At 32.7% G+C, this 15,401-nt stretch overlaps 1 protein-coding gene across 3 annotated transcripts in view; it reads left to right on the forward strand.

The window, feature by feature from the left end:
* The window catches only part of rps6ka3b (ribosomal protein S6 kinase, polypeptide 3b), a 98,366-nt gene that overhangs the window by 62,324 nt on the left and 20,641 nt on the right, over positions 1-15,401 (forward strand). For all 3 annotated transcript variants that reach the window (XM_056450802.1, XM_056450804.1, XM_056450803.1), the window contains 8 exons: positions 3,389-3,505; positions 4,989-5,070; positions 8,999-9,079; positions 9,174-9,253; positions 9,401-9,507; positions 11,467-11,504; positions 13,705-13,847; positions 14,868-14,938. In XM_056450802.1, the coding sequence (XP_056306777.1) occupies positions 3,389-3,505; positions 4,989-5,070; positions 8,999-9,079; positions 9,174-9,253; positions 9,401-9,507; positions 11,467-11,504; positions 13,705-13,847; positions 14,868-14,938 (719 nt within the window). The remainder of the gene's footprint in view (positions 1-3,388; positions 3,506-4,988; positions 5,071-8,998; positions 9,080-9,173; positions 9,254-9,400; positions 9,508-11,466; positions 11,505-13,704; positions 13,848-14,867; positions 14,939-15,401) is intronic.

Below are 15,401 nucleotides of genomic sequence, written 5' to 3' on the forward strand. Positions count from 1 at the left end.
TTTTTAACCATTTAATCAGTTAAACTAGAATAAGATTTAGAGTAGTATGTAATAGGTAAGGGCCGGTATAAGATTCTGACGGTATGATAACCTTGGATAAAAATATCACGGTTTCACAGTATCACGGTATTGTGATTGCTGCTATAAAATATATTCTTTTTAAATGTCTGGGTAAAAAACAAACAATTTTCCCCTTTGAAAACAATATATTTAATTTTTGAAAGATTTAAAATATTTTGGAGCAGTAAACATTCATTCATTCATTCGTTTTCTTTTCGGCTTAGTCTCTTTATTAATCTGGGGTCGCCACAGCGGAATGAACCGCTAACTTATCTAGCACATGTTTCACGCAGCAGATGCCCTTCCAGCTGCAACCCATCTCTGGGAAACATCCAGGGAAACACATTTTTAAGACGCATGCAAAGTGCATATAATAATTACATTAAAACATAAATATATTGCTTGCCTGATTCAGTGTGATGGCTGAGCCTGTTTCTGTGAGGACAACATCCTAATCCGTGGTTGGATTCCTGACGCGACTAACCGTAAATCATCATCCACTGTCAATAAGTGTGAGCCATAGCATACTTGCGTTTGATGTACGTACATACAGAAAATGCTGCTTTGCAAAGCCAAGTTCGCAGAGCCCTGACAGTGTGGTTGAGTTGAACATTGAGTACGTTTACATAGACACCAATACTCTGATTTTAATACGACAATACTCTGAGTAAGAGTCTAACATGTAAACAGCGATTTTTGATTATCTTAATACTACTAAAGTCATGATTAAACCAAACAGAAATGGAATTAAGACATGTGGAGTAAGAAAATATTATTGGCATTACGGCTGGTGACGCAACATTCAAAAAGCACTTCACGTAACACCTTAATTAATTATCTTATTGTCTATTAAGGCAAATAACTAGATTACAGATGTCCATGTAAACGTAGTCAGAAGTGTCTTCAAAGTAAGTGAAAGATCCAGAAGGGCATGCTGCTGATTTGATTCTGAAGGGCATTTTTTTGTCAGACGCTTACCGGTTTTACTTTTATTCACAAGATCACGTCATTATTTTTAAAAAGCACCTGGTCTATTTTATTCTGGTCTATTTTATTTTTATTTTATTCAACTCTACAGGTGCCTGATATAGGCATGGGACGATAACCATTTTCAAGGTACCGCGGTTTGGAAAAGTCAAGGTTTTAAAACCATCAAAATTTTCTGCAATAATGTCTCTAAGGTATGTGTAACTTTTTTTTAACGCTTTTTTTTTTTTTTTGCTTTGTATTTGGACAGCAGTATCTTCAGCAGAAATATATCTAAAGATGCTGTTTTAAATTGTAAAAAAGTCTGTTTTCGAACTAATTAAGACAGCAGAAGTCAATAATTCATTTAGCCTGACTTGTTTACTCTTCCAAAATATTTTAAATGTTTCTCAAAAAGGGAAAAAAAAGTTTTAGTTTTTTACCCAGACATTTAAAAATAACTTATTTTAAAGCAACATAATACTGTGAAATCGTGAAATGTTTATCCAAGGTTATCATACCGTCAGAATCTTATACCGGCCCATGCCTAGCCTGAGAGTTAACTGTAGAACTAACAATAATCAGATTAACTCTAGTGAACGCATAAAAATCATCATCGTAATTTACTCGAGTGGTTGAAAACCCCTGCTCTAAGCCAATCAGGAGCAAGCAACCAATCTGAAGTGTCCAATCAGACGTTTCCTAGGCAGAGCAGAGAGGCAGATGATAGCAGATGAAACATGACAACCATAGGGCTATAACCCAATATACTGACACTGAGATGAACAAACTGTTGAATAAAGTTTTTATTTAATTTATCTGAGCACAGAAATATTCTCTTAGCTTGATAAAATTGCGCTTGAACCACTGAAGGCCTGTGGTCTGTTCTTTGGTACATTCCTGGACTTCAACCTGAGTCTGGAACCTTGCCGTCTACAGAGGATGAGAGATCTCTCAGATTTCACTTTAACATCTTAACTTGTGTTCTGAAGATTTAAAAAGTGCGTGTGAGTAATTAATAACACAACCCTTAAAAATAGCCAGCTCCCTAATCAGGGAGCTCATCGAGATGCACCCATAGTGTCAACCCTATGCTGAATTTTCTTCAGTCAGTCACTCAAAATATAATCGTGACCAGTTATGTTTTGTTAATGTAATTTCATTCGAACATAATGTACGTTGTCATAGTGGAGCATTGTTTGGGTCTCATTACACTGAGGGATAAAGGACCCTCTGTGCCCATAAACTTTGATGAGAGACAACTCGGCCGCTACGCCAACATAGCATGACATCATCTCACTGTGTGGAGATGGAACGCTGATGGATCAGAGAGGGAGACAAAGAGAAATGGCTGGAGAGAGAGGGAGAGGGAGAGAGAGAGAGAGAGTGGGAGGAAAGAAGAGCTTGAACGTTGAGTCTTTAGTCACCCTTCTCCACATGATGGAGCAGGAGGATTGGGGGCGGCATCATGGTAACCGTGTGGGAAGCTGCCCGTCACACCATCTCCTCTACTGAGTTCTGTCTTCTACTCTCTCGGTGTGCATCAGAAGTCCAGCAACAGGCACCCGCGGCAGGGGCATCGAGGGGTTCGAGCCCTCCTCCCTCCCGCAGGCATGGAGCATGGGGACGAGCCTCCAGTTGGGCCCGGAAACATGTTGGACATGACGGGGCATTGCTGTGATGTGCGTGGCGTGGGTGAGAGTGATGCGTTTGTGACTGTATTGCATTCGTGTATTCAGTGATTTGCGTGTATTGTTGGTTTCTGGTGAATTTCAGTAGTGTTTTCTCTCTAGCGGTCTATCACCGGAGTATTTAATACATGCTTCTGAGCACGCAATTGTTCTTTCTTCTTCACGTTTTCTTTCCATGTTGTCTTATTTGTATTTTAATGTATGTTTGTATCTCTCAGGAGATGTTAATTCTGCCTCTAGACTGTTTTTGAAAATAAGAATCTGTTCGTAATGATTTACCTGGTTAAATAAAGGTTAAATGTTCATACTTTTTAATAAGCTTTCATTAGTTCATGTATTTACTATTATAAATTAGGAATGAACCACGCTGGTATTGGTTACAGTAGATGTAAATTTCAACATTTACCAATACATTATTAATACATTATTATCCAATGTGGTGTTAATTCATTTTATTTAATACACCATAAGTTCACAAGGACTAACAATGATTAAGTATTGTAATAAATGTATTTTTTTGTATTATACTAATGTATTTTATTGTACATATGAATGTTCATTTAATTAATATAAATTTGTTTATTTATTTATTATAAATTTGTGCCGTCAGTTTTTTTGTGTTGTTCGCTGATGTCACTGACTCTATTTTCTTCTTCTTCTTTTCTCTCCAGGAAGAAGTGTCTGTTAAAGAGATCAACATCACACATCTTGTTAAAGAGGGTTCAGAGAAGGCCGACCCACAGCAGTTTGAGCTCCGTAAAGTGCTCGGACAGGGCTCTTTTGGAAAGGTACATCACATCAGGGTTGGAATGTGAAGTGTGTTCATGATGTGAAGTGTGTGTGAAGTGTGTATATACAGTATGTAAAGACTGCACAGATCAGTGCTGTGTTTGTCATATAAATGTATTAAACTGTTTTTGACATAAAAATAACTTAAATATATATATATATATATATATATATATATATATATATATATATATATATATATATATATATATATATATATATATATATTTGTTGCATATAACATACAGTTGAAGTCAGAATTATTAGTCCCCCTGAATTATTAGACCCCCTGTTTATTTTTTCCCCAATTTCTGTTTAACTGAGAGTTTTTTTCAACAAATTTCGAAACATAATAGTTTTAATAACTCAATTCTAATAACTGATTTATTTTATCTTTGCCAAGATGACAGTACGTAATATTTGACTAGATATTTTTCAAGACACTTCTATACAGCTTAAAGTGACATTTAAAGGCTTCACTAGGTTAATTAGATTAACTAGGCAGGTTAGGGTAATTAAACAAGTTATTGTATACCGATGGTTTGTCCTGTAGACTACAGAGAGAAAAAAATTAGCTTAAAGGGGCTAATAATTTTGTCCTCAAAATGGTGTTTAAAAAATGTATAAGTACTTTTATTCTAGCCGAAATAAACCAAATAAGACTTTCTCCAGATGAAAAAATATTATCAGACATACTGTGAAAATTTCCTTGCTCTGTTAAAAATCATTGGGGAAATATTTAAAAAAGAAAAAAAAAATTCAAAGGGGGGGGGGCTAATAATTCTGTATATAAATAAATAAAAAAATAAAAAAAAATATATATATATATCTATATATCTATCTATATATATATATATATATATATATATATATATATATATATATATATATATATATATATATATATATATATATATATATATATATATATATATCTATATATATATATATATATATATATATATATATATATATATATATATATATATATATATATATATATATATATATATATACACACACACACACGCATATATATGCGTAAGGCTGACTACTAGTATGTTAAAAAATATCTAGTAAAATAGGTACTGTGACAAAGGAAAACCCTCAAAAAATGATTTGTGTTCATGTTTCTGTGATTTAAAATTACTCATACAGTGATATAAGATTTTGGTCATAACCACCCACTTATGCAAGTATATTTTTAGTGCGTTTGTGTTTGTGTGTATGTTGTGGTTTGAGAGGTAATCAGCAAAGATAAATGCCTGAGCCGATCACAGATAAAAAAATAAATCTTATTTTTGGGACAATCTCAGTATAATTGCACATGGAACTGGACACGGTCACTATAGTTACAGTATAACCATAAAGCACAGGACTAATTGTGTTTTCAAGAAGAACTGATGAGTAAAACAGCTCCTGGTTTAAAGTGGTCTTTAGTGTTGTTTTGATGAAGCCTTGATTTCTGTTTGTGTGTTGCAGGTGTTTTTGGTGAAGAAAACAACAGGGCCGGATGCAGGACAGCTGTATGCAATGAAAGTGCTGAAAAAAGCAACCCTGAAAGGTATTTAGTCAACCAATTTGGGGTTTTCAGAAGCCAGTGCTGTTTTATGCATGTACAAATCATTTTAAGCCTAATTCTAGTAACATTTTAGTAGTAGACTGACAGATTAATTTGTTCATTCTCATTCAGCTTAAGCCTAAAACTAATATTTGTCACGCTGAAAAATAAAATCGCCATAAATATTTTTGCCAGCAGTTAAGTTTTATTAATTTATTCAAAACAGACAGATCAAACTGGTAAAATATATCAAATTTTTATTTTATTTTTATTTTTTATTAAAAATTAAAACAAACCTGTAAAGAAATACCATTTATAATACTATTACTCTATTAAACTAAAATACTTACATATTTTTAAATATTAACTATTAATATTGATGTTAATATCACCATCAATAGAAAACCTCTATTTTGAAATGATTGTCTCTTGTTGACAACATCATTCTGATTAAAAAATTGCAGGGTGGTTTGAATCAAATCATATTTTTATTGCTAGAATTAATAGAAGCAAGTTACCAGGCAACTGGAGAGTAAAACTCTTCCATATACTACTGGCCAGCAATGATTTTACTCCCATCTGGCACTTGATGAGTGTTAATTTTAGGCTTTAAGATTTTAAAGGCATTTCAAAAGTCTTATTAACATGTTGCATTCCAGACTACAAAAGGCCTTCTAAGCATTCACCTTTACCATAATAACCAGTTTAAGTTGTTTATTCCAGTGTTTTAGCTTGGTTAATTCTCAGTTGTAGCTGTTTAAACAAGACACTGCAGGTATATAGAGTAAAAAAATGTACTAATAGTTATCACCATATGATTAATAACTTTGAGACATTTTCTAAAAGGCAGTCTGAATATGCAAACAAGAAATTATGTTGTTAAATATGTGGTTATTTACATACATTTCATTAACAAAAAAACCTTGTTGTAATGAAAATTCTATAAATAGGTCTGGTTTTACATCATCCGGCCGGAACGAGCAGCCGCGTCATCAGGAGATCACTACCCAAAACAGTTCATTAATATGCAAGCCTTTGACTGCATTTGATAAGCCATGTTTCCTAACAATAGATACAACAATTAACTATTTTCCCCATAGTTATTTTTACATTTATTTTTAACTTACTATGTATCAGTGTTGGGGAAAGTTACTTTTGAAAGCAATGCATTACAATATTGAGTTACTCCCCCAAAAAAGTAACTAAGTGTGTTACTTTTTATGCAAAGTAATGTGTTGTATTACTTTTGAGTTACTTTTGCGTTGCATTACCTTACCTGGCTGAGGTTTGATCTTTTTCAGTACTTGCTGGTGTTTTTTCACCTTTTTTATAGAGAAGCTCTGCATTTAATAGCCACCTCTATAACATACACCTTCATTATCCTTAAATAAAAATGTAAGGTAAAATTATATTTTGATAACTTTCTGAGCCCAGAGCTATACACGCTGTAGATAGAGATTAATGAAACCATATAAAGTAATGTGTTTGCTACTTTTGTTTTGTGTTATTAGTTAAGTAAATTCACTGTCCAATGAGACAAAGATTGCATTAAGCACAAGAGTACTAACATGAAATAATTTATATTAAAGCAAAAACAGATTTTAAACCTTTAAAATGTTTATTAACAAAACGAACAGTAAGACGATAAAAAAAATCCCCAAATCAAAATAAATCTTTGAGCATACACTAAATAAGTAAGGGATAATCAACGGCTTGCTTTGCGTTAAAGGATTTTAATGCACGACGTAGAGGCGAAGGACCACACGGCGCGAAGCAGAATAACGCAATATTTGTCCGAATTTTTGTCAGTTTTTACATGTTAGACTTTCTAGTCCCTCCACTGAATCAGCTGTGACAGACGGGGAGAGAGAGAGAAAGAGAGAGAGAGATCATGTGTGTGCTGTTTATACATGCTAATATTAAGATGCGATTTCATCAATTCAATCACAGATGGTCAAATAAGACATTCCCAGTCACACCTGAAGTGTGTTTCCAGTCACACATGTTTCTATTGTCTACTTTATACTAGTTGTCGGATGAGGGAGAATCTGTATGTACACTGGCTTTCCTTTAACATTTTTAATACTGCGAAAGTTGGGCTACCTATAGCAGAATTTCCACGATTTACATTTCATAATCAACATACAAATCTTATTAAAGTACCATATCAGTTAAATATGCTTTAGGATGTTACGCATTGGCTAATGAAGTTAAAGATCATTTATTTCCTATCAACTTTAAGCCTTCATACTTTAGTTTTAGCATGCTGTTTTTATAAAAATCCCTTTAACAAATATTTTTGAACATCTAAAGTAAATAAATCATCTTATTATGCCTCTTTCGAATCAAAGTATTAGGCTAGGCAAACTGATCTCATGGAATTGATCTAACAAAAAGGCCGCGATCGCTGCTTTAAGTAGAATAACGTTATGATTATTAAAGCTAATTAATCTATACTAGTGTATACACATGAAATAAAATATTCACAAAGCTGTATCTTATGAAATGCCAGTTCAAGGGCACGTTCGTGGAGCTGATGCTGACCCCGTGGAGCTTCCAACATTTTTAAGCACGTGCCATCCTTATACATAAACTGCCAATTTGACTTTAAAATAATTATATTCTCGCTTAAAAAAACTCTTAAAACTTTATTTTGTGGCATAATTTATAAGTATTTTCCTAATTCCCGTCTGCCATTAACATTCCTCATCAGTTTCCCATGCAGCACATCATAACATTATTTATCAATATGGCTATTTTTGGATTCTCAGAAGCTATAGAAATTAAAAATGTATAGCAGGAAATATGTTGGGACCATTGTTTTGTTTACATGCCTGAAAATGGTCTGGAGAGAAATGACAGATAAACCAAGACTGCAGTTCAGTCAATTTTCCTAACAGATAAACAGCTCTGGTTAAAAGTTTAACATGCTTTCACTTTTGTATTTGACATAAAACGCACATTTACCAGTAGGAATGACATCCCGCCATACTCCTAATTCTCTCTTCATATAGCCGTATATGTGGCTATTACGTATCTATAATACATTGTGATACAGCCTGGTTTATTAGTTCTTTGGATCGTATTGCTTTCTCACTACAATCAATTCGCTCTAGCGTTCGTTTCAACTGAGCAGAGGCCACCTCATTTAGGCGATCTCGGACCGATTGTTTTGGCGTGGATCAGAGCGTGATTGCTGGTTTCAAATATGCCAAATGAATCACGCTAACGGGGAAACGTGCCAGGTTTCGAAACAAAAGTCTATGTAGATATCAGAGAACAATTTAACTTGTTAAACTAATGCAGTGTATGGCCCCTTTAATCAAAATCCAGATATTTTTTTTCTTGGTTAAAAAAAAAGTTGTATATAATTAGGCATGCTATACATAAAAATATCACTTTGTAAAAAACGTAAGAACGCCGATATGAATTAAAAACATGGTCTGCTATATGCAAGTGCTGCTAAAGTGAATTTGTATAACTTATTTCAGGAGAAAATTTTCATTTTGAGAAAATAACCTTTAAACATCTGGATTATATTTCAAATTTACAGACACACATTGATAAATATGACAAGTGGAACACTAAAAAAATTCATTTTTTTACATTAAACTTGAAAAGAAAAAAAAAAAAAAAAACCTTTAGTGTCTCGCCTTAAAACTCTAAATCCATGTCCCTCCTGATGATCAACATCTTTATCCACATGAGTAGAGTGATTCTCCTCTCCCTTCAGCTCTCAGCTTTTCTTGTCTCTTCCGCTGCATTTTCCCCCTCTTTTATTTAATTAGTCATCCATTGCCATCTGCGTAATTGTGTTTTGCCAGATTCCTGGACGTAGGGAGGAGGGGGGCTATTAAAGTGGAGAGAAAACATTGTTAGTGAACTTAATCGAAGTAAACTCAAGTGTTGTTATTTATGCGTGTGTTTTCAGTACGGGATCAGGTCCGGACTAAAATGGAGCGGGACATCCTGGTGGAGGTTAATCATCCCTTTATTGTTAAGCTACACTATGGTGAGCGCTGGTCATCATTAGCCAGGCAGAATGAAGAGCAGCTGCTGATTTAATGTTGTGTTTACCAGTGAATGCTTTTGCTTTTCTCTCACAGCATTCCAGACTGAAGGAAAGCTTTATCTGATTCTGGACTTCTTAAGAGGAGGCGATCTCTTTACTCGACTGTCAAAAGAGGTACTTAATGAATGGTTTAGGGTAGTAATGATACACAAAATTGACAAATTGCTTTTATTGTTATTAGTGAACTGTGTTGGACTGTTACAATTGTGCACTGCCTGATTAAGATGCGAAGCATGTTCTATACTTTTTTCCTCTGCTCAGGTGATGTTCACTGAGGAGGATGTGAAGTTTTATTTGGCTGAACTGGCTTTGGCTCTGGATCATCTGCATGGACTGGGAATCATCTACAGGGATCTGAAACCAGAGAAGTACTGAATGTTCTCTAAATAAGCCCATATACAATAGGGCAAAAAAGTATTTAGTCAGCCACCAATTGTGCAAGTTCTAATGATTTCTAAAGGATCATTAAAGATTACAGCATAAGGATGCTAAAAAAGTTTGCCTCACTAAAATAAAATTGCAACTTTCAAATTAATGCAACTTTATTTAGCTTAAAATATTGTTTCAAAAACATGGAAAAACCATACCATTAGATAAGGATGCTCCGATCAGGATTTTTGCAGCCGATACCAAGTACAATTCCTTGTCATGCTGATCAGCCAATACCAAGTACAGATTCTGATGCTTCAAGCTTTACAATGCATAAAGCACATTTCACATATGTGCCTTACCTAAGAATATAAATGAAAGATGTTGCATATAATCTCTTAAACATATCTCTTATAACAATTTAGTGTGGACATGTAATGACCAGAAGCAGCTTTACAGAAAATAGATAAAACAGATTTTTTTTAATCTGTAAGAAAAATCCCTAACAAAGCAATTTAGAAACATTGCAAATGACAGAAGAAGAATTCAACATGTCACAATGTTGAGTTTAGAGCACATATTTGATGCATAAGAAGTTAAAATGCACACCTATGAATCCATTACTTCTTAACTAACAGGAAATAGGCCTATAAACTACTTTTATTTACAATTTTATTCATTTACAAACTGTCTATTACAATAAGTTTATTATGATAAGTTTTATTATTAAATATTAAAGTAAAAATAATTTTTAGGGTTTTTTATTTCTCTAATATTTCCAGCAAGGTTTTAATGAACTTGCAATACTGTTAAAAACAGAACTTTCAGTTCTTATATGGAAAAGGATTTCAGTTCTAATAGGTCCGCTGCTTGTAAACTCTTGTGATCGACTCATGAGATCGGCCATTTTAGCGAGAACCGATCGAGTCATGAAATGTGATTATCGGCCAATACCGATCTCTCACCGATCAATCGGAGCATCCCTACCATTAGACATACCATTGACCATTTTTGCATTAAATAAATTCTACAACAATAGTTTTATAGAAAGCATATTAAATGCAAGTTTCTTATTGTTTTTGGGAACATAGAATGTCCTATTGACCTTATTCTTCGAGTGCGCTCATTTTTGCGATTGTTTTATAACTTTTGATTCAGCTGCGTATGGGAGAAATGACCAGTAATAAGAAAGGGCAGAAAACTACTTGCTCTTCAAACAAGTGTGTTCTTGACTATACAGACAAAGCAGAATAATATAATAAGAAATTATCACTTTGCAACATCAAGCAGTAGAACAAGCTGATTTTAATGTCTAAAAATCAGTGAAAGTGAATGAGACCGGAAGTCTCGGGCCAAAAAGATTCAAATGGCTGCACCCACTCGTACGTAAGGTGAAAAATCATTCAAAATAACAGATACATTTATATAGTGATAGAAAGATATATGACAAAATTTTGTCATAGATTTTTGACAAAATGTATAGATTTTTTTGGTGGGAAAAAATGAGCTCTACATAAATGAATAAATAAAAATAAATATTTTTTCTTAATCCAAGTATGCCAGACATTATTGATATTTCAGTATAAATTATTGTTAAAAATAAATAAATTAAATTAAATATTTATAATAGCACATTCTTAAAAGCTTGTTTTAATACTTGGAAAAACTGCTTTTCATCTTTGACCCTCATCTATTTTTTCTTTTCCATCTTACTTTAGTTTTTCCCTCTGTTTATCACTCAAACACACTCACATTCTCTCTTCCTTTTTTTTTTCCTCACTGCCGGCTATAAGGTCATCCATAAATCACATTTATGTCTGAAGAGAGCAGGGCTATAAAAATAATGCCCGTAGTCTTGTAGTCGTGACATATAAAGCGAATGGCAATAAAAAGTAAGGCGACCCTTTGTGCGAGTGTGTTAAATGGCTTTTTAATGCTGTGAATGTGTGTCATTTCAGCATTCTCCTGGACGAGGACGGCCACATAAAGCTGACAGGTAGGTAATTTCAGATTGCGGGAACGGCTGCATCAGCATGAAGCCACCTTGAGCGTTTAGGGCTTTGTGTTGAGACTGTTTGACTTGCGGCCTCATGGGAAGGCAGACAGATGATTTAACCTTCCTTCTCTAGAGCTTTATCTATAATGTCTAAACCACACTTTGGTTTTGCGCAATTATTACGGGTAATTAAGATGTTGTTTTAGTATTTTTTTTAGATTGTTGCTGTATTTCCTTGTATTTTAAGTTAGTTTTCATGTAAATGTAGTTTATGTTGTGATTATTATTCAGTTTGCTTTTTTTATATTTCTACTATAAACTATAATACAGGGGTTCTCAAACTTTTTTACTTCGGGGCCCACGTCCTTCGAAAATTTTTGAAGGCCCATGTCTGACATTTTTTCTTAAACTGACTGTCTAGAGAAATGTTTATTTTAAACCTTTATTTTATTACTTTTATTAACAATAACATTTATTTTGCTTATTAGTATCAGCATAAGTATTATTATCGTATTTTCCTACAGCATTTTATTTTAAAAAAAATTATAATAAATAAATAAACTGGGATTGCCCATGTAGGACCCATCTGGGTTTTCCCATGTGGGACCCACCTGAGATTTTCACCTGGGATTGCCCATATGGGACCCACCTGAGATTTTCACCTGAGATTGCCCATGTGGGACCCACCTGAGATTTTCACCTGGGATTGCCCATGTGGGACCCATCTTAGACTGATTACTATTTATCTATTGATCGTATGTATTAAAAAAAAAAGTGTGAATCACAGTAAAAACACCTAATCGATCTGAAGGCGGTTGGGTTTCTAGGATATTATTGGTGTTCGCTGACAGTAATGAACAGCTGTTCATTAAAACACTACCGCTAGATCCTCATGTATGGGCGCGCGTCCATTATAAAACACTTGCACACCCCTTTGGACAACTTGGACAACTATGCTGATATTTGAAAGAGTTCACACAAAGAGAGCATGCATAGTTTGTGAATCAATGGAGATGTGTGACTCTGATACGAGTCGCAGACGTGAGGCACGCGCGAACTAGTTATAACTCTAATTATAATTACCTTTACATTTGCAGGATGGTTTGTATACAGCTGAGCATGTGGTCCTAGTTGACGTGCAGTGGTTGTTAGTGCAGCCATGGTTAAGTCTGTATTATTCAGTGATGCTTTTTTTGCACTGAGTCCAAAGTAATCAATAGCAGAAACCGGGAAATGCCATTACACCAATAATTTTTATATAAAACATTATAATGAAATCAAATAATTATAGTACAATGATTAAGGCCGCGGCCCACCGGTTGAGAATCCCTGCTATAATATACATGTTTTAATCATTTAAACTTACTTTATTGTAGTTAGTCGACAAGGCTTATTGTTTGTAACTATTTTTATAAATGTATAAAATAACATAATTATATTTTACTTTCATTTTGTGGAATTACTATGAGTATTTAAGATGTTTTTCTAGTATTTTGTTACATATTATTGGTGTATTTGTTTGTATTTAAAGTTTTCATTTTAAAATGTAGTTTATGTTGGGATTATTATTCAGTTTGTTATTTTTTAAATATTTCTACTACTGCATATATACTTGTTTTATTCATTTAAATTTATTTTATTTTAGTTATTTTGCGAGGCTAATTATTTTGAACTATTTTTATAAATATATAATATCACATAATTATATTTTACTTTGCTTTGTGGAATTAGTAGAAGAGTTTAAGGTGTTGTTTTATTATTTTTATATATATTATTGGTATATTTGTTTCGATTTTGAATTCGTTTTCATATTTTTAGTTAAAGTTTTCATTTTCATTCATTGTTTTTAACTATTTTGATTAATATAGCATAATTATATTTTACTGAATTTTACGCAGTATTTTGAATTGCCTTTTATTTGTATTATTTATACATTTTAGTTTTCATTTTATGTTTTGTTTATTTTCATTTATATGTTTATTTATATTTATATTTATTTAATAGAAATATTTTTATTTGAATGTATATTACTTTTTCAAATTTGTATTATTTTTTTTATTTAGATGCCTAGGCACCTGTTTTATTTTTGCTGTTATTTCCTTTTCAAAGTTTTATTTTAATATTTCATTTCTAGTTTCATTTTAGTTTACAGTAATAACGTTGATGTTGCTGTACTGAAAGCGTGTTTGTGTGTCCTAAGATTTTGGGCTTAGCAAAGAGTCGATCGATCATGAGAATAAGGCTTACTCTTTCTGTGGAACGGTTGAGTACATGGCTCCAGAGGTGGTGAATCGAAGAGGACACACATACAGTGCTGACTGGTGGTCTTACGGCGTACTCATGGTAAGGGACATATTTTGTACATAATAATAATAATTGTTGTTGTTATTGTTATTACATTTTATTTTTACATAAATTGTTTCATAGTGTCTTTGAAAATGTGTTTGTTTGTTTATTAAATGTGTAAAAGTCTGGTAGTTTTTGTTTAGTTTTAGTATTTATTTATTTTCAGATTTTTTTTATATTTAAATATTATAAACCTAGCTGGAACAATCTATAAACCAGTTCCAGTACTTATTTTTTTTAAATAAAATGTAGTAATAATAATATTATTTATTTATTTATTTATTTATTTGATTTTCAGTTTTTTATTTAAATATTATAAACCTAGCCAGAACAATTTATAAACGTGTTCCAGTACTTAATTAAAAAAAAATAATTAAGTAATAATAATATTATTTATTTCTTTAATTAATTTTCTGTTTTTTTTATTTAAATATAATAACCTTAGCTGGAATAAACTATAAAAGTGTTCCAGGACTTACATTTAAAAAATAAAATGTAGTTATAATCATAATGATAATTATTATTATTATTTTTACAATATATTTTTTTAATTATTTAAAAATATTATAGTGTGTTAGAAAATGTGTTTGTTTGTTTATTAAATGTGTAATTTTTTTTGTTTGTTTGCTTTGACTTTTTTTGAAGTCTTTGTTTAGTTTGTTTTATTTATTTATTATTATTGATTGATTGATTGATTGATAGATTTTTCAGTTTTTTATGTAAATGACGCTAGCTGGAACAACCTTATTTTATTTATTTATTTATTATTAGTTTGTTTATTTTTTAACATATATTTTATTATTTAATAAAATAATAATTATTATTTTAATTACTATTATTATTATTTTTTATTTTATTTAAATGTAATAACCCTAGTTGGAACCATCTAGAAAAGTATTCCAGCACCTTTAGCCATCACTCACTACAACATAAACCAAAAATAATATTAATAATTACTGAAATTCCTGTCATTCATATAACACCATTCCTAAAAAAAACAACTTGTTTCATTCTCAGTATGAAATGCTGACAGGAACGCTGCCATTCCAAGGCAAGGACCGCAAGGAAACCATGACCATGATCCTGAAGTGAGTGTTTGAAGGCCTCATCCTTCGTCTATCCGCCGTCCACTATAATCTAAACGCATTCATCCAGTCTGAGTGAAAGAGCCAGCTGTGTTGCTAACATCTGGAGTAATGAGGATAAGCCCTGGGATTAGCTGACGGTGCTGTTTAGCGTAAAGTCTAACCACTTAACCATCAGTAAACATTCAACCGCAAAAAAATAGACGTCACAAAGCGTCCTGCTGAGGGGTGAATAACGCTCCACTAGTACTGATGATTATAGTCAGCTCTGTTTGACAGCTTCGATTAACTGTAAGAAGGTGGTTTTGGCGAGGTCAATTATAGTGTTCATTAGAGGTTCCTGCAGACCACTGATAAGAATGATAAGGAGGTGATGTCAGAGAAGATGACAGTGACTCGCCTTGTTATTTTGGTGTTATCTGACCTCTAGGCTTATGTGGACAAGGTTTTACCATCATTTTACTTA

This window comes from Danio aesculapii, chromosome 24 (genome assembly GCF_903798145.1).
Source record: "Danio aesculapii chromosome 24, fDanAes4.1, whole genome shotgun sequence".
Classification (NCBI taxonomy): domain Eukaryota; kingdom Metazoa; phylum Chordata; class Actinopteri; order Cypriniformes; family Danionidae; genus Danio; species Danio aesculapii.